Source organism: Salmo trutta, chromosome 1 (genome assembly GCF_901001165.1).
Source record: "Salmo trutta chromosome 1, fSalTru1.1, whole genome shotgun sequence".
NCBI classification, from domain to species: Eukaryota; Metazoa; Chordata; class Actinopteri; order Salmoniformes; family Salmonidae; genus Salmo; species Salmo trutta.
The window spans coordinates 41,973,795-42,001,101 of record NC_042957.1 but is presented as its reverse complement, the minus strand read 5'-3'; the positions used below and the strand labels follow the sequence as shown (position 1 = coordinate 42,001,101).

The following is a 27,307-nucleotide window of genomic DNA, read 5'->3' as shown; positions in this document are numbered from 1 at the left end:
TCAAATATCCCACAATTCAATGCAGTAATGTTTTGAGCCAATTAAAAAACTAGACACCTTGGCAGTTGGCTGTTACCTTCAGGGCTATATTTCACCTCCAAAACCCATTTGAAATGAGGAAAAATATGACAAATGTTGAATATGGCAAAATGTTGAAAAAGGGACACCTTTATTTTTCTGAAAAGTAAAGACTTCTATTCTATGAGGAAAACCTTTAATGACTGAAATCCATCAAATCCACTGCAGAGGCTGGTTGGTTGGTACTAGTACTGATGAAGTCTATTTTACCATCTGTCCTCTTGAAAACTGGACTTACTGTAAACATGCATGCTGAACTCTATGTACACCAATGTGTTTCTTAAGGTTACAGTTTTTAGTAAATCCCTTCCCACATTTCACACAAACATAAGGTTTTTCTCCAGTGTGGGTGCGCTGGTGCATATCAAGAGTGCATTTTTGAATGAAGCTCTTGCCACAGTCGAGGCAGCGATATGGCTTTTCTCCAGTGTGGGTGCGTTGGTGGGTATAAAGATGCCCTTTCTGTGCGTATCTCTTTCCACACAGCGTGCATCGGTACGGTTTCTCTCCAGTGTGACTTCGCTGGTGTATTTCCAGCTGACTGTAACACCTGAAGTTCTTGCCACATTGCATACAGCCAAATCTTTTAGCTCCTGACGTTCTCAGGCTGTGGATCTTCATGTTCGACTTTGCCACACTGAAACTCTGAGAGGGCACATTTGTTATACCACCAGAGCTGTTTCCAGTTATAGAGTTTCTCTGTGCAGCAGGTGTGATCTGCTGTGCATCCTGGCTCTGTGAACATGCAGGCGGCATCCAATGCGTGTCCAGGTCCTCCAATTGCACTCTGGATGAGGGCGGAGTGCTGTGGTTCACTTGGCTCTCAGTAAGCATAAGGTGTTTGTCTGAGCCGTCTGGACAATGCTGATGCACATCAAGACACCCAACATCTGTATCAAGTGATGTTGATGCTCCTGTTTGACACAAGAAGGCATGTATAAGTATATATTTAGAACAGAATTAAACAGTTAAATCTTTATTCAGTTACACAAGACAAGCCAATGCTTCTGCATTTTGCCTATTGTATTATTGCACTAGATTACCCAACTGTTCAGCAATGCCAACACAAGTCACTGTCCTCCCTGATTTTTAACCCATTAACACTCACCCTTTTCATTTATGAGTTCGGTCTTTGGCCCACTACCCCATATGTCCACCTCTGAAGGTTCCTCCTTGATCACAATCAACTCAGGCTGGTCTCTCACCCCTGTGGTAGGCTTTAGGGTAAATAACAATAGCTCAGTAAAAAATGGTAACTAGAAGGACATTACAGTAAGGCTACTTGACAGAAGGAATGACAGTTCATAACTTACCACTGTTTCCAAAACAAGAGCACTATCTTCAACCGGATGGATGACGTGCATCTCTTGGGGAGGACAAATGTTTTCCCAGGAACTCTCACTAAGCATACAAGAAAACAAATAGATTTAATTCTGCCAGATAAAAAGGGTTGGGTTCAATCAATAAATAAAGTATTTCATACAATTATTTTTACATCAGCATTTATCAATAACTACTTTACAGTTACCCGGCCTAAACCCAAAGAGCAAGCAGAAGCCACAGGATTCAAGCAGCACACGGTTTCATGCAGAATCATTCTAATATCTGTGATTTGTGGCCAGTATAATCCAGACCTGGGTTAAAAACTATAGCAAATTAGGCATGTGCACTTTGGGGACTAAAACACAGCACACGTATTTGACCCAGATATATTCACATACACAAGTACATTACCTGCCCGTAGAATATTGAATAAGAGTCAACTTTGCAAACCTTTTTTTGATTTCAGGTCTTTTGGGCTCAGACTGAGGTATTTCACAATAATCGTTCATTGAACCATCTCTCACTCTTGTTGGTGGTGTTTTCGTGCGTGTATCTGTGGTTGCGTGCTGCCTGTGCCCTCGGTCGATCCAAAGCAAATTCTCCATCAACTGCAGTTTCTCTGTAAGTGCTGCTATTTCATTCCGACCACGCGTTATTTCTAATTTTAAAACCTTTGATTCGATGTCGACCAGTTTGCTTATTTCTGAAACAGCTGTTTTTGATAACGCGTCCATGACAGAAACGAGCTGTGCTTGAAAACAAAAAGCTGTCGACATTTTGGCAAAAGTATATATACAACTCAAATATGCGGCTGATAACTGTATGTATTACTTTCAACGAGCTGTCAAATATTTAGTTTGTTAAATATAACAATGTGTGCCTCGAGTTCTTTGTACAAACATGCACACAACAAAGACACATGGTTCCATCTACAGGATCGGAGGGGAAATCACAGCAAAGAGAAGAGGCAACTTCATTTTAGAACATTTTAATTTAACAACTACCATAACTATATCGAGTAAAGGGGGGTTAAATTATTATAAGTAGTTCATAAACTGTTAATTATCAGTTGGTTGATTTCCATCTAATATCGTATACGATCCAGATAATCAAAGACGATTATAGTGTACTAAAGACAGTTTTTAGGCTTAAATCCATATACAGTGCACATAACACACATCGGATATGAGGTAATCACAATCACTACAATTACCAGTATGCAACATAACAGGGCGGTCCTGGATATTTGATTGGCTAGTGGATGAATAGTTTCAGGAAGTGCTGCGAAATGGCAAAATGTTCGCCAACCAAAAATAAATAAAGTAATTCCACAAGATTAACTTTAAGCAACACTTTTTATTAGAGCTAATAGTATGAATTTGATACCTGTCTGGAACTGGTGAGCTTCACCTACTCTCCAGGTTGAGATGCACGCTATCAATGGCACTGCAGAGCTCTTTTACATGCACCATAGTGGACACTATTACAACGTGCGTCAGTGAGATTCTGCTAATAAATCAGACTGTTATACCAGTTTCTGGTTACACAGCCTGAAACTAAGCACTGCAAAAACGTAGAAAGTTTCTGTACAAGCCAGAATGTTTAACACAATTACATTTGAACTTAGGCTGATGTACAGGCAATGGAAAGCGTAGTCACATTCGGACTACAGTGAGATGTGAAGTTCCCCCGAGAGTACTCACCATCATCATCATCATCATTATTATTATAGACCAGTCTAGTCTTGCCTTTTTTTGCTATATTTATTAGTAGCTGGCCCTCTTCTCTGGAATTGGGGAAATTCTGCAATATCATGGTGAATTGTAAAACAATGATGTGGATTGACACTTCCTCCTTGCTGGTATAATAAGTGCATCACTGATTATAAAAGAAACTGTTATCCATTACCTCAACCTTCTTTCTTTCCCCTCTTCTATTCCAATCAAGATGTCAGGCAGAAGAGTAGTGGTGTTCTCTTCAGCAGCAGAGCTTGGTCCAGCTCTGGCTCACCTGGTAGCATCTCGGGCTGACAAGGCCCTGTTGGACCATGGCCGGTTCTCCATGGGCCTCTCAGGGGGCAGCCTGGTGTCCATGCTCAGCAAGGAGCTGCCCGCACTGCCAGACCTGGACTGCAGCCACTGGCTAGCAGGTTTCTGTGATGAGAGGCTGGTTCCCTTTGACGATGGAGGGAGTACCTATGGACTGTACAAGGTAACATAATCTCATAGTTTACTGGTCCTTGCCTCGGCAGCTGCATATATTAAAATCACAGAGTTTACTGTAAACCTGATATGCACAAAAGATAACAATTAATATACACTGAATGTACAAAATATTAGGAACACCTGATCTTAGCATGACAGATTGACCAGGTGAAGGCTATGATCCCTTATTGATGTCAGTTGTTAAATCCACTTCAATCAGTGTAGATTAAGGGGAGGGGACAGGTTAAAGAAGGACAATTGAGACATGGATTGTGTGCAGTATGTGTGCCGTTCAGAGGGTGAATGGGCAAGACAAAATATTTAAGTGCCATTGAACGGGGTATGGTACTAGATGCCAGGCGCACCAGTTCAAATGTGTGTCAAGAACTGCATGGTTTTTCACGCTCAACAGTTTCCTGTGTGTATCAAAAATGGTCCACCACCCAAAGGACATTCAGCCAACTTGACACAACTATGGGAAGCATTTAAGTCAACATGGGCCAGCATCCCTGTGGAACGCTTTTGAAACCTTGTAGAGTCCATGCCCTGACAAATTGAGCCAATTCTGAGGGAAAAGGAGGGTGTAACTCAATGTTAGGAAGGTGTTCCTAATGTTTTGTACAGTCAGTGCCTGTGCATATTCTTATCTACAGCCTGATGTCTGTATTTTTCTGCGAGCACACATATTTAATTCAGGGGCAGGGCATTTACCTTTTTCTAGTTCTCATTAAAACCTTAAGTAAGGACAGTTCTTCTGCATCTATCAGGTTAAATAACTCTTTATATTCAATCATGTTTTGTTTTTGTCAAAATAATCAGTTGTTCTCCAAAATCAACATCTCAGACAGTGGGGTCCTGGTGATTGACAACCCAAAGATTCCTTGATGCCCTTCCAGACTCCCTCTGCCTACCCAAGGACGTCAGAGGACAAGAATCAGTTAACCACCTAACCGAGGAACTCAATTCAACCTTGCGCAATACCCTAGATGCAGTTGCACCCCTAAAAATTAAAAACATCTGTCATAAGAAACTAGCTCCCTGGTATACAGAAAATACACGAGCTCTGAAGCAAGCTTCCAGAAAATTGGAACGGAAATGGCGCCACACTAAACTGGAAGTCTTCCGACTAGCTTGGAAAGACAGTACCGTGCAGTATCGAAGAGCCCTCACTGCTGCACGATCATCCTATTTTTCCAACTTAATTGAGGAAAATAAGAACAATCCGAAATTTCTTTTTGACACTGTCGCAAAGCTAACTAAAAAGCAGCATTCGCAAATGGAGGATGGCTTTCACTTCAGCAGTAATAAATTTATGAACTTTTTTGAGGAAAAGATCATGATCATTAGAAAGCAAATTACGGACTCATCTTTAAATCTGGGTATTCCTCCAGGGCTTCATTGTCCAGAGTCTGCACAACTCTGCCAGGACCCTGGCTCAAGGGAGATACTAAAGTGTTTTAGTACTATATCTCTTGACACAATGATGAAAATAATCATGGCCTCCAAACCCTCAAGCTGCATACTGGACCCTATTCCAACTAAACTACTGAAAGAGCTGCTTCCTGTGCTTGGCCCTCCTATGTTGAACATAATAAACGGCTCTCTATCCACCGGATGTGTACCAAGCTCACTAAAAATGGCAGTAATAAAGCCTCTCTTGAAAAAGCCGAATCTTGACCCAGAAATTATAAAAAACTATCGGCCTATATCGAATCTTCCATTCCTCTCAAAAATTTTAGAAAAAGTTGTTGCGCAGCAACTCACTGCCTTCCTGAAGACAAACAATGTATACGAAACGCTTCAGTCTGGTTTTAGACCCCATCATAGCACTGAGACTGCACTTGTGAAGGTGGTAAATGACCTTTTAATGACGTCAGACCGAGGCTCTGCATCTGTCCTCGTGCTCCTAGATCTTAGTGCCGCTTTTGATACCATCGATCACCACATTCTTTTGGAGAGATTGGAAACCCAAATTGGTCTACATGGACAAGTTCTGGCCTGGTTTAGATCTTATCTGTCGGAAAGATATCAGTTTGTCTCTGTGAATGGTTCGTCCTCTGACAAATCAATTGTAAATTTCGGTGTTCCTCAAGGTTCCGTTCTAGGACCACTATTGTTTTCGCTATATATTTTACCTCTTGGGGATGTCATTCGAAAACATAATGTTAAATTTCACTGCTATGCGGACGACACACAGCTGTACATTTCAATGAAACATGGTGAAGCCCCAAAATTGCCCTCGCTAGAAGCCTGTGTTTCAGACATAAGGAAGTGGATGGCTGCAAATTTTCTACTTTTAAACTCGGACAAAACAGAGATGCTTGTCCTAGGTCCCAAGAAACAAAGAGATCTTCTGTTGAATCTGACAATTAATCTGGATGGTTGTACAGTCGTCTCAAATAAAACTGTGAAGGACCTCGGCGTTACTCTGGACCCTGATCTCTCTTTTGAAGAACATATCAAGACTGCTTCAAGGACAGCTTTTTTCCATCTACGTAACATTGCAAAAATCAGAAACTTTCTGTCCAAAAATGACGCAGAAAAATTAATCCATGCTTTTGTTACTTCTAGGCTCGACTACTGCAATGCTCTACTTTCCGGCTACCCGGATAAAGCACTAAACAAACTTCAGTTAGTGCTAAATACGGCTGCTAGAATCCTGACTAGAACCAAAAAATTTGATCATATTACTCCAGTGCTAGCTTCCCTACACTGGCTTCCTGTTAAGGCAAGGGCTGATTTCAAGGTTTTACTGCTAACCTACAAAGCATTACATGGGCTTGCTCCTTCCTATCTTTCCGATTTGGTCCTGCCGTACATACCTACACGTACGCTACGGTCACAAGACGCAGGCCTCCTAATTGTCCCTAGAATTTCTAAGCAAACGGCTGGAGGTAGGGCTTTCTCCTATAGAGCTCCATTTTTATGGAATGGTCTGCCTACCCATGTGAGAGACGCAGACTCAGTCTCAACCTTTAAGTCTTTACTGAAGACTTATCTCTTCAGTAGGTCCTATGATTAAGTATAGTCTGGCCCAGGAGTGTGAAGGTGAACGGAAAGGCTGGAGCAACGAACCGCCCTTGCTGTCTCTGCCTTGTCGGTTCCCCTCTTCCCACTGGGATTCTCTGCCTCTAACCCTTTTACAGGGGCTGAGTCACTGACTTACTGGTGTTCTTCCATGCCGTCCATGGGAGGGGTGCGTCACTTGAGTAGGTTGAGCCACTGACGTGGTCTTCCTGTCTGGGTTGGCGCCCCCCCCCTTGGGTTGTGCCGTGGCAGACATCTTTGTGGGCTATACTCGGCCTTGTCTTCGGACGGTAAGTTGGTGGTTGTAGATATCCCTCTAGTGGTGTGGGGGCTGTGCTTTGGCAAAGTGGGTGGGGTTATATCCTGCCTGTTTGGCCCTGTCCGGGGGTATCATCGGATGGGGCCACAGTGTCTTCTGATCCCTCCTGTCTCAGCCTCCAGTATTTATGCTGCAGTAGTTTATGTGTCGGGGGGCTAGGGTCAGTCTGTTACATCTGGAGTATTCTCTTGTCTTATCCAGTGTCCTGTGTGAATGTAAATATGCTCTCTCTAATTCTCTCTTTCTTTCTCTCTTTCTCTCGGAGGACCTGAGCCCTAGGACTACCTGGCATGATGACTCCTTGCTGTCCCCAGTCCACCTGGCCATGCTGCTGCTCCAGTTTCAACTGTTCTGCCTGCGGCTACGGAACCCTGACCTGTTCACCGGACGTGCTTGTTGCACCCTCGACAATTACTATGATTATTATTATTTGACCATGCTGGTCATTTACGAACATTTTAACATCTTGACCATGTTCTGTTATAATATCCACCCGGCACAGCCAGAAGAGGACTGGCCACCCCTCATAGCCTGGTTCCTCTCTAGGTTTCTTCCTAGGTTTTTGGCCTTTCTCAGGAGTTTTTCCTAGGGAGTTTTTCCCAGCCACCGTGCTTCTTTCACATGCATTGCTTGCTGTTTGGGGTTTTAGGCTGGGTTTCTGTACAGCACTTTGAGATTTCAGCTGATGTACGAAGGGCTATATAAATAAATTTGATTTGATTTGATTTATCTGTACAGGAGCGTGCAGATACTTTGTGCGACTGTGTGAGAGCAAAGTGTTGCATCTCGCTCATCTTAATATCTCCAGTGCTGCTTGTGGCAACGTCATTTCACTGAGTCCTGAAGGAGGATATCTCTGTGTTTGATCTGTTGCTGCTGGACACAGGGCTTGATGGACACACCTGTTCCCTCTTCCCAGACCATCCCCTGCTGTAGGTGAGCACAGTCTACAGCCCAGTTTCAGGTCGTCTTTATTGCACTGTAGCCTCATTCCATGTTGACTCCCAGGTTGTCTTTTTTTGCAGTCGCGTTGCACTGTTTATCAAATCTCACAATGCCTGGAGAAGTGTTTTGCATTTTATATGATAAAGCAATCTTCTCAGACGACCTGGAATGCCACCTGTATCACTCACTAGGTTGTAATTCTGGTATCAAAGGAGCTAAAACAGATAACTATTTACATCAATGTTACTAATACGTCTTCCTTTTTTATCCATATGGTCTTGTGATGATCAGATCATGACATTACATCTGTTCTCCATGAGGGTTAAAAAAACGTTTAAAAAGGCGTTGCTTGGTCTGGGTGTAATTAAAGCTGTTAGGTACTATTCTCATCAGATAGTCTTTCATGAAGGAAGAACTGTCTTCTGTTATGGGAGATCAGAAAACCCTCAGCATACATGTCCCAAGCAGCTGCCCTCTCCCAGTTTCATGTTATCTGAACTGGAAATGAGCCATAACCACTCTATAGTTAGTTGAATACAAATATTTATGTTTAGCACATGTAAGGGAAGACGTTCATGTTGACACAAACATAATGTATTGTAGTGCAAAGCCATGAATGCATGATTGCAAATTACTGTCAGACCGACATATGGCGTTTTTAACCATGTTAGAAAATCTCACACCACTTCACACACCCATTGTTATAAATACCCCTGGGAACCCAGCCTTCAGTCTGTCATAATTAGAACATCTTTTAAAGACACTTATAGATAATATGCAGTAGGTTAAAATATGGATTCAGAGGTTTGTGGCTATAAATAAATGTATAGCCAGTATAAATGTATAGCCGGCATCTCAGTGTAAGGTTTTAAAAAATGATCTTTAGATTCTTCCTTTCAGTTAATTCAAGTCTGGTTCTGACCAGTAGTGTGTTTATTTAATGTGTTCCGTCACACACATGGATACACCTGTCCTGCCGTGCATGTGTTGTTTTAGTTACTCCACTGACTATGTATGACCGTTCTTGTGTTTTGGGTTTACTCCTCTTTTAGGAAACCTAGAAAATTGTGGCCCCAATCGGTGACTCGCCCAAGCCCCCACCACAACGTGTGACCATGACATTTCCCATGATGAACTTAGCCCATTGTGTGGTCTTTGTGTCAACAGGGGGCAGCAAAGCACCAGTGCTAAAGGTACTGTAGCCTATCCGCCAAACTGGCATCCTCTCTGACGCAATAATATCTCACCCTGATCCTAACCTATTAAGCATCAAGAAATGTCACTATGAAGACTTGATTCAGGTTATTTGTATTTATGTTTATCTGTAATTGACTGTTTAAAAAAATATATATCACAAAAATAGATCTCACTGTAAAACAGTAATGGATTGAGAGCATTCCTGTGGTTGTTGATAACACTACGACAAGTGAGCTTTTCCTTTCAAGTGCTGGAGGGTGGTGAAGGCCCGGCCCTACCTGCAGCCAGAGTGGTCCCCAGCCACGGTGAGCTGTTCTGGCTCACAGATGAACCAGCCACTGCTTCCTTGACACTCCAAATGGAGAGACCAGGCTCTGCAGCAAAACTCTAAAGACCAAAGAGAAGGACAAAAAGGAGCTCAAAAACTCAACACCCACAGAGAAAAATGTACAGGATATCACTGAACAATCCTGTTTCTATTTGACAGTGTTATGTTTTAGGCATGAGATTAAACCCTACCTATCAGGAAAATGGGATTTAAGTGAATTAATGAATGAATAGGAAAAACATTGGATTGTTTACACATCAGTTGTAGAACGGTGCTGAATGTATGTATAATGATGGGGAAACCATTTGAAGTAGTTGCTGGACGATTCATTCCAGAGGAAACGGTGTAATGTCATAATAATACAAATAGATTTACTGTTAAAGTTTCAGGGTTCCTTAGGGTGTACTATCTCGTGGAATTGTATGGGATTCCAACTAGCTGCTTGTATGGTAGCCTCCGCCAGAAAGTCTCCACATGAGACCAGTGTTTACTTTGTTACTAATCTGTTGACCGCTGCACTTTGAAGTCTGACTTTGCATTGGACTCTCAAAGTGGGCGATAAAATGTATGACATGCACTTCTGTCTAACCAAAACATTTATGATTTTGATGATAAACTGAAATGGCACATGACCTTCTTGGCTAAAGGCTACAGTGATGTGAATATTTGTACAGAATTATTATCAATATTAACATTACAAATCGATTAATAAAGGTTAAAAAAATGAATTTGCTCAATTCGCAATAGTTTCCTCATGCAAAAATGATTATTCAACATGTAACTTGCTGTTACATTGTAACAACCACCGTGTAGTTTAGGCCCATCCCCTTTAAACATCGAGGGACATTCCCTTTAATCCTCTGGTTGACTAGAGCTTGAGACTATTTGCAGCGTTGTCACTGAGGTGTTGCGTTTTTGTCGGTGGTGACATATTTTCATGAAAGGGCTTCAAGTCAGTGAAATATTTGCTCTTTCTGCATAGTGTGCGTCTTTGTTAGTGTATAACTTGCTTTTTCTCCATTTGCTGTGCTTTGCGATGCACCGGTACATCTTCCTTCTGTCCACCGCCCTGACGTTACTGTTCTCCGGACCAGCTCAAGGATACTTCCCCGAAGAACGCTGGAGCCCCGAATCCCCACTTCTTGCCCCTCGGGTCCTCATTGCCCTTGTCTGCCGCAACTCTGAACATTCTCTGCCTTATTTCCTTGGAACTATCGAACGTCTGAATTATCCCAAGGACCGCGTGGCAATTTGGTAAGTGTCTCAGTTTAAATGTGAGGTATGGTCTCTCTTTTGATGGTATTGCTGTGGCTAGCATGTTCGATAGCTAACGTTACTGTAATTTACAAGGGCAGGGTGTCATATTCCTCGTTACTGGTCAATTTTTAAAAATTTTAGATGACCGTCAAAAGCAACTTTCCTAGGTCCAACCACATTGTACATATGCAACATCAGAATTACAGCTATCATCACAAAGGTTCGGGAAAGAAGAATCCAGTCGAGGTGGGCGCGACTTTCATTGAGTCTTGCACTGTCTGGGAAAGTATTTAGGGGGAAAACGGGGTAATCATTTTCCTGCAACGTCACCATATTCTCGAATTAATTACGTAGAGTGCACTGCATGGTGCATAGTGTTCAATTGAATTGGTCATATGTTTGGCATTTCAGTTGCGGTAGTAGCAGCTACTACTAGCCAGTGCCTACGTGGTAATAATTCACCCATTGGAAACAGAAAGGATAGAGCCCCCTCCTTGTAACTAGCTGAGACCTGTCTATCCGTCTTCTACTGTATTTCTCCTCACCTTGGCCAAGTAGAGCAATATCCCCTCAGTCTGCAGACTATTCACATTTATGAATGTGTCGCCCTAAGGGATAGGCCAAATACTGATCAGTTAGTTAAGCTATTAAACTGAGATGATGACTACAGGAAATATAGCCACAGCAAATCTCTTGATTGTCCCCCATGATGAAAGCAGGGAGGGGACTGTGGATCTTTATATTTTAGCAGTCTAAATGAGTGGGTGGTGGGATGGAAGTCAATTGGAGTATTTCTTGGTATTAACCTCCAGGTCAGATAAAATACTGTGTAGCCTATTGCTGAACAGTGTATTGATGTTGTTTTGAGGTAAATAAACAATGACTTGGAACCTCTACTATGGTTAGACTGCTATTGATATAGATACAGTGAGGGGAAAAATTATTTGATCCCCTGCTGATTTTGTACATTTGCCCACTGACAAAGAAATGATAAGTCTATACATTTTAATGGTAGGTTTATTTGAACAGTGAGAGACAGAATAAGAACAAACAAATCCAGAAAAACACATGTCAAATGTTATAAAATGATTTGCATTTTAATGAGCGAAATAAGTATTTCACCCCTCTGAAAAACATGACTTAGTACTTGGTGGCAAAACCCTTGTTGGCAATCAGAGGTCAGACGTTTCTTGTAGTTGGCCACCAGGTTTGCACACAATCTCAGGAGGAATTTTGTCCCACTCCTCTTTTCTCCAAGTCAGTAAGGTTTCGAGGCTGACATTTGGCAACTCGAACCTTCAGCTCCCTCCACAGATTTTCTATGGGATCAAGGTCTGGAGACTGGCTAGGCCACTCCAGGACCTTAATGTGCTTCTTCTTGAGCCACTCCTTTGTTGCCTTGGCTGTGTGTTTTGGGTCATTGTCATGCTGGAATACCCATCCACGACCCACTTTCAGTGCCCTGGCTGAGGGAAGGAGGTTCTCACCCAAGATTTGACAGTACATGGCCCCGTCCATCATCCCTTTGATGCGGTGAAGTTGTCTTGTCACCTTAGCAGAAAAACACCCCCAAAGCATAATGTTTCCACCTCCATGTTTGACGGTGGGGATGGTGTTCTTGGGGTCATAGGCAGCATTCCTCCTCCTCCAAACACGGCGAGTTGATGCCAAAGAGCTCCATTTTGGTCTCATCTGACCACAACACTTTCACCCAGTTGTCCTCTGAATCATTCAGATGTTCATTGGCAAACTTCAGACGGGCATGTATATGTGCAGCGCCAGCAGGTGGACCTTGCGGGCACTGCAGGATTTCAGTCCTTCACGGCGTAGTGTGTTACCAATTGTTTTCTTGGTGACTATGGTCCCAGCTGACTTGAGATCATTGACAAGATCCTCCCGTGTAGTTCTGGGCTGATTCCTCACCGTTCTCATGATCATTGCAACTCCACGAGGTGAGATCTTGCATGGAGCCCCAGGCCGAGGGAGATTGACAGTTCTTTTGTGTTTCTTCCATTTGCGAATAATCGCACCAACTGTTGTCACCTTCTCGCCAAGCTGCTTAGCGATGGTCTTGTAGCCCAATCCAGCCATGCGTAGGTCTACAATCTTGTACTTGACATCCTTGGAGAGCTCTTTGGTCTTGGCCATGGTGGAGAGTTTGGAATCTGATTGATTGATTGCTTCTGTGGACAGGTGTCTTTTATACAGGTAACAAGCTGAGATTAGGAGCACTCCCTTTAAGAGTGTGCTCCTAATCTCAGCTCGTTACCTGTATAAAAGACACCTGGGAGCCAGAAATCTTTCTGATTGAGAGGGGTCAAATACCTATTTCGCTCATTAAAATGCAAATCAATTTATAACATTTTTGACATGCATTTTTCTGGATTTTTTTGTTGTTATTCTGTCTCTCACTGTTCAAATAAACCAATCATTAAAATGATAGACTGATCATTACTTTGTCAGTGGGCAAACATACAAAATCAGCGGGGGATCAAATACTTTTTTCCCTCACTGTATAAGGAAATCAGTCAATTGAGTAAATGCATTTTTAGGCCCTAATATCTGTATTCACATGACTGGGAATACAGATATTGGTCACAGATACTGTGCAGTCAGAAAGTATTCAGACCCCTTGACTTTTTCCACATTTTTTACGTTAGTTATGGATGCACGATATATCGGTGAACATATCGGAATCGGCCGATATTAGCTAAAAATGCCAACATCGGTAAAAAAACGATGTCAAAGCTGACGTGCATAGCTATTTAACGTAGGTACATGACATAATGGCTCCACATAAAATTTTGCGCTACATGTGCAACACAGCATTCCTAACCTAGCCAACAATGTCTGCTGTGTGGATCAAGCGGTCAACAAGCCGAGCAGTCATTTGAAAGAGTAAGAACATTTCAGCGAGACGACTCAAAAGGCGAAATCCATTAACGCCAAGATAATGGAATTCATTGCCCTTGACAGTCAACCGTTCTCTGTCGTGGGTGATGTTGGCTTTCGCGACTGGTCGAGCACCAGTACACACTACCAAGTGCGCTATTTTTCAGATTGACATTATTGTGCCAAGGATGCAAGTTCTATATACATGTAGTTATTACCAAGCATGAGTTCCCCACATTGTAGCCTGTACATTGAATATATTCACTGATCATGTACTCTACCTTGGCAAATAAAGGTGCGGTTCAGGTATGAATGTCTGTGGCATTCTTTTTCAGTTATATCCAATACCAGGACTATCAAACTCCAGTCTTTGAATGATGCTGTGTCTGCATGTATGTATTACAATTATAAACTTCAACAGTGTTTACTGGTCCTGGGACATCAATGGTTACACATTGTAACTATGCATTAGACTAGAACACATGATTTAACTAGTTAAAGGCTGGTTTTTAATTCATATATATAGAAACAGAATCTAAACAATACACCACACTTCCTATGCATCATGTAAATACTATAAAACTGATTTATCTCAATATCTAATTTTCTTCATCTGCACTGTTCTGAGGACAAAGGATAGGTGTAGTATTTCATGAAATTGGCGACTTAATTTCAACCAGTAGAGAATGTGGACCAATTCCAGTAGAGACTGTGAAACGCTTTATTGAAAGAAGTTAATTATCCAAGTGTTTTAATACATGCATTATAAATATTATATTTGTAATTTTATATTATAAATACAAGTTAAATCTGTACTTCAATGCACATCTGGTGTGCATTATAAAGAAAGAGGAGATGGGGAGAGGTGTGAGAGTGTAGAAGACAGAAAGGGAAAGGGAAAGAGGTAAGAACAGAGGAGCAGGCAAGACTGCATATGATTAATGAATTACAGTGCTACTTAACTTCATATTCTCTCAGGTCATCACAATTACATAATAGTGTCTCTAGCAGTGTCTCCCAACCAGCCCTGGGCCCCAAGTTGGCCGAATGTTATCTTAAGAGTGGGTAAGGGGGCGATGACAGGACTGGGGTTGGCATCCTCTCTTACATCAAGAGAGGGAGATTAAGCCTTGTGTTTTTTTTATTTAATTTTAACACTCTGTCATCATAATCATCATGAGGTGAAATGCAAAACTGACCTTGGATTATTAACTCTGGGACTACTACATCCCTATCTGTATTCCAATGTAAAGCATCTCTTTTTAATAATACTTCCTGTTGACCCGATCAAGTGACCTCTCCTCTGATCATGCTGTGCCCTCTGTGTCAGCCAGATGCATGAGGGGTTCACCGACACAGCTGATATAACCTAGAGGATTTAGGGAGAAGGAGGGAGAGAGACTGTTATTGAGAAAATAAGGTAGTTAACGAGGCAGTGTTCAACAGGAATCTGTGTGTGTGGCCTCAACTGGTGTCCACACTAAGTTGCTGCAGAGTACTTTATACTGAATAACATGCACAGACACTCGAGGACAAACAATATAGCGTAGTTACAGTTGAAGTCGGAAGTTTACATACACCTTAGCCAAATACATTTAATCCTAGTAAAAATCCCCTGTCTTAGGTCAGTTAGGATCACCACTTTATTTTAAGAATGTGAAATGTCAGAATAATAGTAGAGTGATTTATTTCAGCTTTTATTTCTTTCATCACATTCCCAGTGTGTCAGAAGTTTACATACACTCCATTAGTATTTGGTAGCATTGCCTTTTAAATTGTTTAACTTGGGTCAAACGTTTCAGGTAGCCTTCCACAAGCTTCCCACAATAATTTGGGTGAATTTTGGCCCATTCCTCTTGACAGAGCTGGTGTAACTGAGTCAGGTTTGTAGGCCTCCTTGCTCGCACACGCTTTTTCAGTTCTGCCCACAAACTTTCTATAGGATGGAGGTCCGGGCTTTGTGATGGCCACTCCAATACCTTGACTTTGTTGTCCTTTAGCCATTTTGCCACAACTTTGGAAGTATGCTTGTCCATTTGGAAGACCCATTTGCGACCAAGCTTTAACTTCCTGACTGATGTTTTGAGATGTTACTTCAATACATCCACATAATTTTCCTTCCTCATGAAGCCATCTATTTTGTGAAGTGCACCAGTCCCTACTGCAGCAAGCACCCCCACAACATGATGCTGCCACCCCCGTGCTTCACGGTTGGGATGGTGTTCTTTGGCTTGCAAGCCTCCCCCTTTTTCCTCCAAACATAACGATGGTCATTATGGCCAAACAGTTCTATTTTTGTTTCATCAGACCAGAGGACATTTCTCCGAAAAGTACGATATTTGTCCCCATGTGCAGTTGCAAATCGTAGTCTGGCTTTTTTATAGCGGTTTTGGAGCAGTGGCTTCGTCCTTGCTGAGTGGCCTTTCAGGTTATGTCGATATTGGACTCGTTTTACTGTGGATATAGATGCTTTTGTACCTGTTTCCTCCAGCATCTTCACAAGGTCCTTTGCTGTTGTTCTGGGATTGATTTGCACTTTTCGCACCAAAGTCCGTTCATCTCCAGGAGTCCATTCATCTCTGCATCCTGAGCTGTATGACAGCTGCGTGGTCCCATGGTGTTTATACTTGCGTACTATTGTTTGTACAGATGAACGTGGGACCTTCAGGCATTTGGAAATTGCTCCCAAGGATGAACCAGACTTGTGGAGGTCTACAATTGTTTTTCTGAGGTCTTGGCTGATTTATTTTGATTTTTCCATGATGTCAAGCAAAGAGGCACTGAGTTTGAAGGTAGGCCTTGAAATACATCCACAGGTACACCTCCAATTGACTCAAATGATGTCAATTAGCCTATCAGAAGCTTCTAAAGCCATCGCATTATTTTCTGGAATTTTCCAAGCTGTTTAAAGGCACAGTCAATTTAGTGTATGTAAATGTCTGACCCACTGGAATTGTAATACAGTGAATTATAAGTGAAATAATCTGTCTGTAAACAATTGTTGGGAAATGTTCTTGTGTCATGCACAAAGTGGATGTCCTAACCGACTTGCCAAAACTATAGTTTGTTAATTACATCTAGACGTTCCGCTAGCGGAGCACCTGCTCCAATATCCAATGATAGGCGTGGCGCGAATTACAAATTCCTCAAAAATCCCAAAACTTCCATTTTTCAAACATATTACTATTTTACACCATTTTAAAGACAAGACTCTCCTTTATCTAACCACACTGTCCGATTTAAAAAAGGCTTTACAGTGAAAGCAAAACATTAGATTATGTCAGCAGAGTACCCAGCCAGAAATAATCAGACACCCATTTTTCAAGCTAGCATATAATGTCACAAAAAACAAAACCACAGCTAAATGCAGCACTAACCTTTGATGATCTTCATCAGATGACACTCCTAGGACATTATGTTATACAATACATGCATGTTTTGTTCAATCAAGTTCATATTTATATAAAAAAACTGCTTTTTACATTAGCATGTGACGTTCAGAACTAGCATTCCCACCGAACACTTCCTGTGAATTTACTATATTACTCACGATAAACGCTCACAAAAAACATAATTATTTTAAACATTATAGATACAGAACTCCTTTATGCAATCGCTATGTCCGATTTTAAAATAGCTTTTCGGTGAAAGCACATTTTGCAATATTCTGAGTAGATAGCCTGGCCATCATGGCTAGCTATTTTGACACCCACCAAGTTTGGTACTCACCAAACTCCGATTTACTATAAGAAAAATTGGATTACCTTTGCTGTTCTTCGTCAGAATGCACTCCCAGGACTTCTACTTCAATAACAAATGTTGGTTTGGTTCCAAATAATCCATAGTTATATCCAAATCGCGGCGTTTTATTTGTGCGTTCAAGACCCTATCCGAAGGGTAAAGAAGGGTGACGCGCCCGGCGCGTTTCGTGAGAAAAAATGTCAAAATATTCCATTACCGTACTTCGAAGCATGTCAAACGCTGTTTAAAATCAATTTTTATGCGATTTCTCTCGTAAAAAAAAGCGATAATATTCCGACCGGGAAACCCTGTTTTCGTTCAAAGACGAAAAAATAAAAACATGGAGTCTTCTCGTGCTCGCGCCCCCAGTCTCATTGTTCTCAGATCGACCACTATCCAAATGCGCTACTGTTTTTCAGCCATGGCCTGCAAAGTCATCATTCAACGTTCTGGCGCCTTCTGAGAGCCTATGGGAGCGTTAGAAAATGTCACGTTACAGCAGAGATCCCCTGTTTTGGATAGAGATGATCAAGAAGGCCAAGAAATAGTCAGAGAGGGCGCTTCCTGTTTGGAATCTTCTCAGGTTTTGGCCTGCCAAATGAGTTCTGTTATACTCACAGACACCATTCAAACAGTTTTAGAAACTAGTTTCTGGGCAGGAGTAATAATCAGATTAAATTGGGTACGTTTTTTATCCGGCCGTGAAAATACTGCCCCCTATCCATAATAACAAGTTAGCAAGATATTTGTGGTGTTTGAAAAACTAGTTTTAATGACTCCAACCTAAGTGTATGTGAACTTTTGACTTCAACTGTATATACAGTGTATTCGGAAAGTATTCAGACCCCTTGATATTTTCAAAAAGAGTTTACGTTACAGCCTTATTCTAAAATTAATTAAATAAAACATGTTCTTCCTCAATCTACACACAATGACAAAGCGAAAACTGTTTTTTTTACATTTTTTACACATTTATAAAGAATAACTAACAGATATACCTTATTTACATAAGTATTCAGACCCTTTGCTGTGAGACTAGAAACTGAGCTTCATTGGAGTCCACCTGTGGTAAATTCAATTGATTGGACATGATTTGGAAAAGCACACACCTGTCTATATAAGGTCCCACAGTTGACAGTGCATGTCAGAGCAAAAACCAAGCCATGAGGCTGAAGGAATTGTCCGTAGAGTACCGAGACAGGATTGTACCGAGGCACAGATCTGGGGAAGGGTACCAACAAAAATGTCTGCAGTATTGAAGGTCCCCAAGAACACTGTGGCCTCCATTATTCTTAAATGGAAGAAGTTTGTAACCACCAAGAATCTTTCTAGAGCTGGCCACCCGGCCAAACTGAGCAATCGGGGAGAAGGGCCTTCGTCAGGTAAGTTGACCAAGAACCCGATGGTCACTCTTGACAGAGCTCCAGAGTTCCTCTGTGAAGATGGTTGTCCTTCTGGAAAGTTCTCCCATCTCTGCAGCACTCCACCAATCAGGCCTTTAATGGAAGAGTGGCCAGACGGAAACCACTCCTCAGTAAAAGGCACATGACAGCCCGCTTGGAGTTTGCCAAAAGGCACCTAAAGACTCATGGATTATGACAAGTAAGATTCTTTGGTCTGATGAAACCAAGATTGAACTCTTTGGCCTGAATGCCAAGCATCAGGTCTGGAGGAAACCTGGCACAATTCCTACCATGAAGCATGGTGGTGGCAGCATAATGCTGTGGGGATGTTTTTCAGCGGCAGTGACTGGGAAACCAGTCAGGATCGAGGGAAAGATGAACAGAGAAAAGTACAGAGAGATATTTGATGAAAACCTGCTCAAGACTTCAGACGGGGGCGAAGGTTCAACTTCCAAGAGGACAATGACCCTAAGCACACAGCCAAGACAACGCAGGAGTGGTTTCAGGAAAAGTCTCTGAATGTCGCTGAGTGGCCTAGCCAGAGCCCGGACTTGAACCTGATCGAAAATCTCTGGAGAGACCTGAAAATAGCTGTGCAGCGACCCTCCAAATCAAACCTGACAGAGCTTGAGAGGATCTGCAGAGAAGAATGGGAGAAACTCCCCAAATACAGGTATTTCAAGCTTGTAGGGTGACACCCAGGTAGACGATGCTGTAGTCGCTGTCAAAGGTACTTCAGAAAAGTACTGAGTAAAGGGTCTGAATACTTATATAAATGTGATAGTTCAGTTGTATTTTTAAAAAAATTATAGATTTGCTAAAATTACTAAACCTGTTTTTGCTTTGTCATTATGGGTTATTGTGTGTAGGTTGAGGAGGGGGAAAAAATAAGTTTATTTTAGAATAAGGCTGTAACGTAACAAAGTGGAAAAAGTCTGAATACTTTCCGAATGCACTGTAAATAGAAATAACGACATGTCTTACTATTCTCCATCGTTGGTCCTCTTTCCTATTCTTTGAAGGTGGAAGGAGCCACAGTTATACAGCTGAGCCTGCTTACTTGCACAACACAATCCGTCAACCAGGTTGATACACAAGTGTGAAGGTGTGGGTTATGAGGTGTCTAATTGTTCTACATTTGTTCAATTTGGTGACTCTTAAAAGAGCCTGTTTTGTTTCCATACAGACATCACCCATACCTGAACAGCACCCTCAACTGAGAAATAGAAATCAAAGGGAGAGGGACTGGGAATTGAATAACTGCAGCTAACATCGCTAAGTAAATGGAAGAATGCTCTTATTGCAATGTGGATGGCTCTTAAAAGAGCCTTTGGTTGTGCATAGTGTAGTCTGTTGTTGCCAGGGAACAGCACCCCCTTCGAAGAAGTAGGAGGTGAAGATCTCCCGCACATGGATTGCCTCCGGTGCTGCATTGTTGGGCCCCATCCTGGCAACATCTTGCAGAGCAGCAGATCTCTCCTCTGGCACACGGCGGAGAGCTGCATGTCCCCTCCGGATCCTCGTGTCCATCCTCAGGAAGTTATGCAGGACACAGGTAGCCTCAACACATGCCTATATTCCCCCACCAGGCAGTTCCAGATGGCCCTGGTCAACCAACCGTGCAGTGCCCTACACGGTAACTGTAGGCAATCGTTTTGAAGGAATCTCCAGTTGCAAGTTATCTGTAGGAATATGGAAGGTAATGTCATTATTAGACTTATAAACGCAGCAAAAAAAGAAATGTCAACTGCGTTGTAAATATTTGTATGAACATAAGATTCAACAGCTGAGACATAAACTGAACAAGTTCCACAGACTTGTGACTAACAGAAATGGAATAATGTGTCCCTGAACAAAGGGGGGGTCAAAATCAAAAGTAACAGTCAGTATCTGGTGTTTCCACCAGATACATTAAGTACTGCAGTGCATCTCCTCCTCATGGACTGCACCAGATTTGCCAGTTCTTGCTGTGAGATATTACCCCACTCTTCCACCAAGGCACATGCAAATTCCCTGACATTTCTGGGGGGCATGGCCCTAGCCCTCACCCTCCGATCCAACAGGTCCCAGACGTGCTCAATGGGATTGAGTTCCTGGCTCTTCACTGGCCATGGCAGAACACTGACATTCCTGCAGGAAATCACGCACAGAAGGAGCAGTATGGCTGGTGGCATTGTCATGCTGGAGAGTCATGTCAGGATGAGCCTGCAGGAAGGGTACCACATGAAAGAGGAGGATGTCTTCCCTGTAACGCACATCGTTGAGATTGCCTGCAATGACAACAAGCTCAGTCTGATGAGGCTGTGACACACCGCCCCAGACAATGACGGACCCTCCACCTCCAAATCGATCCCGCTTCAGAGTACAGGCCTCGGTGTAACGCTCATTCCTTCGACGATAAATGCGAATCCGACCATCACCCCTGGTGAGACAAAACCGCGACTTGTCAGTGAAGAGCACTTTTTGCCAGTCCTGTTGGGTCAAGCGACGGTGGGTTTGTGCCCATAGGCGACGTTGTTGCCGGTGATGTCTGGTGAGGACCTGCCTTACAACAGGCCTACAAGCCCTCAGTCCAGCCTCTCTCAGCCTATTGCAGACAGTCTGAGCACTGATGGAGGGATTGTGCGTTCCTGGTGTAACTCGGGCAGTTGTTGTTGCCATCCTGTACCTGTCCCGCAGGTGTGATGTTCGGATGTACCGATGGTCTGCCACTGCAGTGACGATCAGCTTTCTGTCCTGTCTCCCTGTAGCGCTGTCATTAGGCGTCTCACAGTACGGACATTGCAATTTATTGCCCTAGCCACATCTGCATTCCTCATGCCTCCTTGCAGCATGCCTAAGGCACATTCACGCAGATGAGCAGGGACCCTGGGCGTCTTTCTTTTGGTGTTTTTCAGAGTCAGTAGAAAGGCCTCAACTGTGACCTTAAATGCCTACTGTCTGTAAGCTTTTAGTGTCTTAACGACCATTCCATAGGTGCATGTTCATTAATTGTTTATGGTTCATTGAACAATCATGGGAAACAGTTGTTTAAACCCTTTACAATGAAGATCTGTGAAGTTATTTGGATTTTTACGAATTATCTTTGAAAGACAGGGTCCTGAAAAAGGGACGTTTCTTTTTTATTGAGTTTACATCACCAAGTCATTGTGGATTACTCATGTATAATATCTCTTATAACAAATCATGATAACATTGGATAGATGGATGCATGTGCACACATGTGCATGTGTAGAATGTGACAATAGCAGGATTATATCAAGGATAGCATCACAAATGAATACATAAATACCACTTGAAGCTTGATGATGAGTTGATCATTTGAAACAGCTGTGTAGTTCTATGGCGAAAACAATAATGAGCACCCCTTTGAGTCCCCAGGACTGAGAACCACTGCTCTTTATTAGGACCTCTTCATCTGCAGACAGGATTTCACAGCTCTCTGTATGTTAGGATGAAAAACATCATAAGAAATAGACTTCATTATACTCAAATTAGACAGCACTGAATATTATGTTACTATTACCTCTGTCCTCACTTCTGGGGATTGGAAATACACAGAAGTACCTGCCCTATCCAGAATAGCCTACTCTCTCCCTTTGTCAGTTGGAGCTGCTTTCCTTTCACCCTCTTCCATGGCTGTTAGCGAGCTACCTAGAAATGCATTTGGAGTTTTGTTTTTTACAATGATAAATACATCAAGATGGCTAGCTAATATGAAGTTAGGTAGCCGGTGATATTTAATTCACTTAGCTAGATATACATTATGTAAAGTTGGCTAGCTAGCTACGTTACCAGCTCATTTGAGTTAGCCTGCACTTTAGCTAGTTAGCTAATAATACATCGTTTTTATTTACATTTTCGAAATGTATTTACTTACTTGAATAGGTTTTCCCAGCCATGTGGACTATTTACCTGTGAATAAATTCATGAAATGGAGAATGGATTGAACTATTTACCCATTTAATAACCAGACCTTCATACAAACTTTCTATGCTGAATTCTTGATGCACAACCAAACTTCTGCCATATTCTGCCAGCACGCCCACAAGCGAGCCACTCTGGGCGGCCGAAGCGGTACGCGGCAATTTACGGTATGCTAGTGAACACGAGCCGTTAGCGCGGCACCTCTCTCCCTCCTCGCACGCATTATCAGCTCCAGATAATAAAGTAGCTTAAATGTATTTTCTGCTGCTTTCCTCACTCTGATCGGACAAGTTCTGGATCCAACCAGGTTTATACGGAACAGGTCTAGTTTTCTTCGGGTCTGTCTGGAACGGGTCTCCCTATATAAATAAAATATTTTTGCATATCATGTCTGGGTGGGAAAGTGCCAGGTCCATTTCGGAACGGGTCCAACATTTTGGATCTGTGAAGACCTCTACTGTGCACCCGCCATTTGATAAATACAAAGAGACATCAGTTACAAAACACCAAAGTCTTATGAATGACATTCTATTAGTCTCATTCATTAGGCCTACAAGTCTTGTAACCTGAATTGATGCGTACAGTGCTGTCCACGCACATCTCGGCCACTCATCTCTGTCTTGGCAAAATTTCAGTGTTATCTGGAACCACACATTTTGGAGCGTATTCCACACATTTTTCATGCAACTGACATGCAGCAATGATAAATAGTGTAATAGCTTAGTTTTTTTGGAATCTATGCTTTAATTATTGTGATAGGCTCATGTTTTACTGGAATGGCATACCCCCACTATTTATTTTGCCTGTACTCTGTGCTGGACCCTACCAGCTTACTTTCACCGCTGCATACTCCTGACCTGAACCAGAATAGGAAGTGGCAAATGGAGATCTAGCCCTAGGTTCTGTAAACATCTGTCTACCATCGGCTGGCTGGTGGTAGACAGCCAGCCGATTTCACAGCTGTCTGTATGTTAGGACGAAAAACATCACAAGAAATAGACTTCATTATACCATTGAGGGTGGGACAATGGGGAAGGGAAGGGGGGATGGGGTTCACCATTTACACCCAAACAACATGCTCAAACAGTCACCCTACCCCTGGGTATGAGGCTCTGAGGCCCAAGCTGTATGATTGGCTGGGGTTGGGGCCGGGCTGGAGAGGATTGGAATGCTCTAAAATTATCTTCACTCACCTACTTTAGGTCTACCTCCATTAATGGGCAACAGTGTAGTGGGGTCACAATATACCACAGAGTTCTGGCTAGACTAGTCTTTGAATATACCAGCCTAACTGTGGTATATGTGTGGGCTTAGGCTATACTCCATTGTTACTGCTTGTGTAAAAAAAAGCTATTTTTATTCAATGTTATACTTGTAATATGTGTTAGGTAAGGACGCCTGGTAGACAACAAAGTAAAGCATTTTGTTTAGATGTTTGTAAGCCCATTAAGTTTCCAATGTTTTAAAACGTTGTTAATGTTCTTTCATAAACATATAGCTATGTTATAAACACAGCCTTACAGTAACAAACAGTTTTGCACCTGGATTTCAATAATAGGCTTAAGGACATTTCACTGTAACATCAATGTTTTGTCAGCTCACGTTGAGATAATTCCACGTCCCAGCTCCAGACCATTTTTGTATAGATCCAGCTACAGTTGAAGACTGAAGTTTACATACACTAAGGTTGGAGTCATTAAAACTTGTCGGTTAGGACATCCACTTTGTGCATGACACAAGTAATTTTTCCAACAATTGTTTACAGACAGATTATTTCACTTACAATTCACTGTATCACAATTCCAGTGGGTCAGAAGTTTACATGACATCATGGGAAAATCAAAAGAAATCAGCCAAGACCTCAGAAAAACAATTGTAGATCTCCACAAGTCTGGTTCATCCTTGGGAGCAATTTCCAAATGCCTGAAGGTACCACGTTCATCTGTACAAACAATAGTACTCAAGTATTAACACCATGGGACCACGCAGCCGTCGTACCGCTCAGAAAGGAGACGCGTTTTGTCTCCTGGAGATTAACGTACTTTGGTGCGAAAAGTGCAAATCAATCCCAGAACAGCAGCAAAGGACCTTGTGAAGATGCTGGAGGAAACGGGTACAAAAGTATCTATATCCACAGTAAAATGAGTCCTATATCGACATAACCTGAAAGGCCACTCGGCAAGGAAAAAGCCACTGCTCCATAACCGCCATAAAAAAGCCAGACTACGGTTTGCAACTGCACATGGGGACAAAGATCGTACTTTTTGGAGAAATGTCCTCTGGTCTGATGAAACAAAAATAGAACTGTTTGGCCATAATGACCATCGTTATGTTTGGAGGTAAAAGGGGGAGGCTTGCAAGCCAAAGAACACCATCCCAACCGTGAAGCACGGGGGTGGCAGCATCATGTTGCGGGGGTGCTTTGCTGCAGGAGGGACTGGTGCACTTTACAAATTAGATGGCTTCATGAGGATGGAAAATTATGTGGATATGTTGAAGCAAAATCTCATGACATCAAGTTAAAACTTGGTCGCAAATGGATCTTCCAAATGGACAATGACCCCAAGCATACTTCCAAAGTTGTGGCAAAATGGTTTAAGGACAACAAAGTCAAGGTATTGGAGTGGCCATCACAAAGCCCTGACCTCAATCCTATTGAAAATTTGTGGGCAGAACTGAAAAGCGTGTGCGAGCAAGGAGGCCTACAAACCTGACTCGGTAACACCAGCTCTGTCAGGAGGAATGGGCCAAAATTCACCCAACTTATTGTGGGAAGCATGTGGAAGGCTACCTGAAACGTTTGACCCAAGTTAACTTCTTGGTGACAGGGGGCAGTATTCAGAAATTCAGATGATTAACCTGCCCACATTAAACTGCCTGCTACTTGGGCCCAGAAGGTAGGATATGCATATTATTAGTAGATTTGGATAGAAAACACTGACGTTTCTGAAACTGTTTGAATGATGTCTCTGAGTATAACAGAACTCATATGGCAGGCAAAAACCCGAGAAAAAATCCAACCAGGAAGTGGTTTGTAGTTTTTCAAGTAATCACTTGAAAAACTACAAACCACTTCCTGGTTGGATTTTTTCTTGGATAGGCAATCGCCTATCCAAACTACAGTGTCTGTGGGGTCATTTTGCACTTCCTAAGGCTTCCACTAGATGTCAACAGTCTTTAGAACCTTGTTCCATGCTTCTACTGTTACTGGGGAGAGAATAAGAGCTGACTCAACAAGTAGACTGCCTGAGGCAAATTAGTTGTTTTATTGCGCAGTCACGCAGGCGCACCGTTCCTTCTTTTTCCTCTGTAATGAATACGCTATTGTCCGGTTGGAATATTATTATCAAATATTTATGACAAAAAAGACCCTAAGGATTGATTGTAAACATCGTTTGACATGTTTCTACGAACGTTAATGGAATTTTTTGACTTTTCGTCTCGGGTTTTGCGCTCGTTCATTATGCCTTTTGGAATAGTGATCTGAACGCGCGGTAGGTATTTGGACATAAATATGTTATCGAACAAAACTAACATTTCTTGTGGGAGTCCTGGGAGTGCATTCCGACGAAGATCAGCAAAGGTAAGTGAAGATTTATAATACTATTTCTGAGTTTTGTTGACTCCAGAACTTGGCGGGTAACTGTATAGCTTGCTTTGATGGCTGAGCTCTGTACTCAGAATATTGAACAATGTGCTTTCGCCGTAAAGCTATTTTGAAATCTGACACAGCGGTTGCATTAAGGAGAAGTGTATCTATAATTCTTTCAATAACTGTTGTAAATTTTATCAACGTTTATGATGAGTATTTTTGTAAATTGATGTGCTCATTCACCGGAAGTTTTGGGAGGCAAAACATTTTCTGAACATCATGCGCCAATGTAAAATGGGGTTTTTGGCTATAAATATGAACTTTTATCGAACAAAACATACATGTATTGTGTAACATTGAGTCCTGAGAGTGTCATCTGATGAAGATCGTCAAAGGTTAGTGATTCATTTTAGTTGTATTTCTGGTTTTTGTGACGCCTCTCCTTGCTTGGAAAATGGCTGTGTGGTTTTTCTTGTCTCGGCGCTGTTCTAACATAATCTAATGTTATGCTTTCGCCGTAAAGCCTTTTTGAAATCGGACAATGTGGTTGGATTAACGAGAAGTGTATCTTTAAAATGGGATATAGAATTTGTATGTTTGAGAAATTTGAATTATGAGATTTTTGTTGTTTTGAATTTGCCGCCCTGCTATTTCACTGGCTGTTGACACTAGCGTCCCACATACCCCAGAGAGGTTAAACTATTTAAAAGCAATGCTACCAAATACTAATTGAGTGTATGTAAACTTATGACCCACTGGGAATGTGATGAAAGAAATAAAAGCTGAAATAAATAATTCTCTCTATTATTCTGACAATTCACATTCTTAAAATAAAGTGGTGATCCTAACTGATCTAACTGACTTGCCTAGTTAAATAAAGGTACAAAAAACAACAGCAAAAAACTGGGAAATTTTACTAGGATTAAATGTCAGGAATTGTGAGAAACTGAGTTTAAATGTATATGGCTAAGGTGTATGTAAATGTCTGAATTCAACTGTATATGCCTGAGATCCAAAATGAATGGAAAATGTCATTATTGGAATAGGCCTATCTGGATCTACACAACCAATGGC

The 27,307-nt window shown here is 42.0% G+C and overlaps 2 protein-coding genes and 1 pseudogene across 3 annotated transcripts in view; 2 read left to right on the top strand and 1 right to left on the bottom strand.

Annotated features, from left to right (window-relative positions):
• Window positions 1-147: 147 nt before the first annotated feature.
• LOC115196137 (zinc finger protein 572-like) lies at window positions 148-2,393 on the bottom strand. Its single transcript, XM_029756750.1, has 4 exons — window positions 1,852-2,393; window positions 1,392-1,479; window positions 1,187-1,295; window positions 148-992 (listed from the first exon to the last, which is right to left on the bottom strand). The coding sequence occupies exons 1-4, from the start codon at window positions 2,175-2,177 to the stop codon at window positions 313-315; spliced, it is 1,203 nt and encodes a 400-aa protein (XP_029612610.1). The 5' UTR covers window positions 2,178-2,393; the 3' UTR covers window positions 148-312.
• Window positions 1,945-10,149, top strand: LOC115196153 (6-phosphogluconolactonase-like; annotated as a pseudogene).
• A 136-nt stretch (window positions 10,150-10,285) lies between these two features.
• LOC115196133 (procollagen galactosyltransferase 1) overlaps window positions 10,286-27,307 on the top strand; it is a 36,208-nt gene continuing 19,186 nt past the window's right edge. The window contains exon 1 of one of the 2 annotated variants that reach the window (XR_003878804.1): window positions 10,286-10,675. Coding sequence is in view for 1 of the 2 variants with exons in the window: in XM_029756733.1 (XP_029612593.1) it covers window positions 10,458-10,675 (218 nt within the window). In the remaining variant the exon portion in view is untranslated. The remainder of the gene's footprint in view (window positions 10,676-27,307) is intronic. The other variant, XM_029756733.1, reaches the window with a different exon arrangement.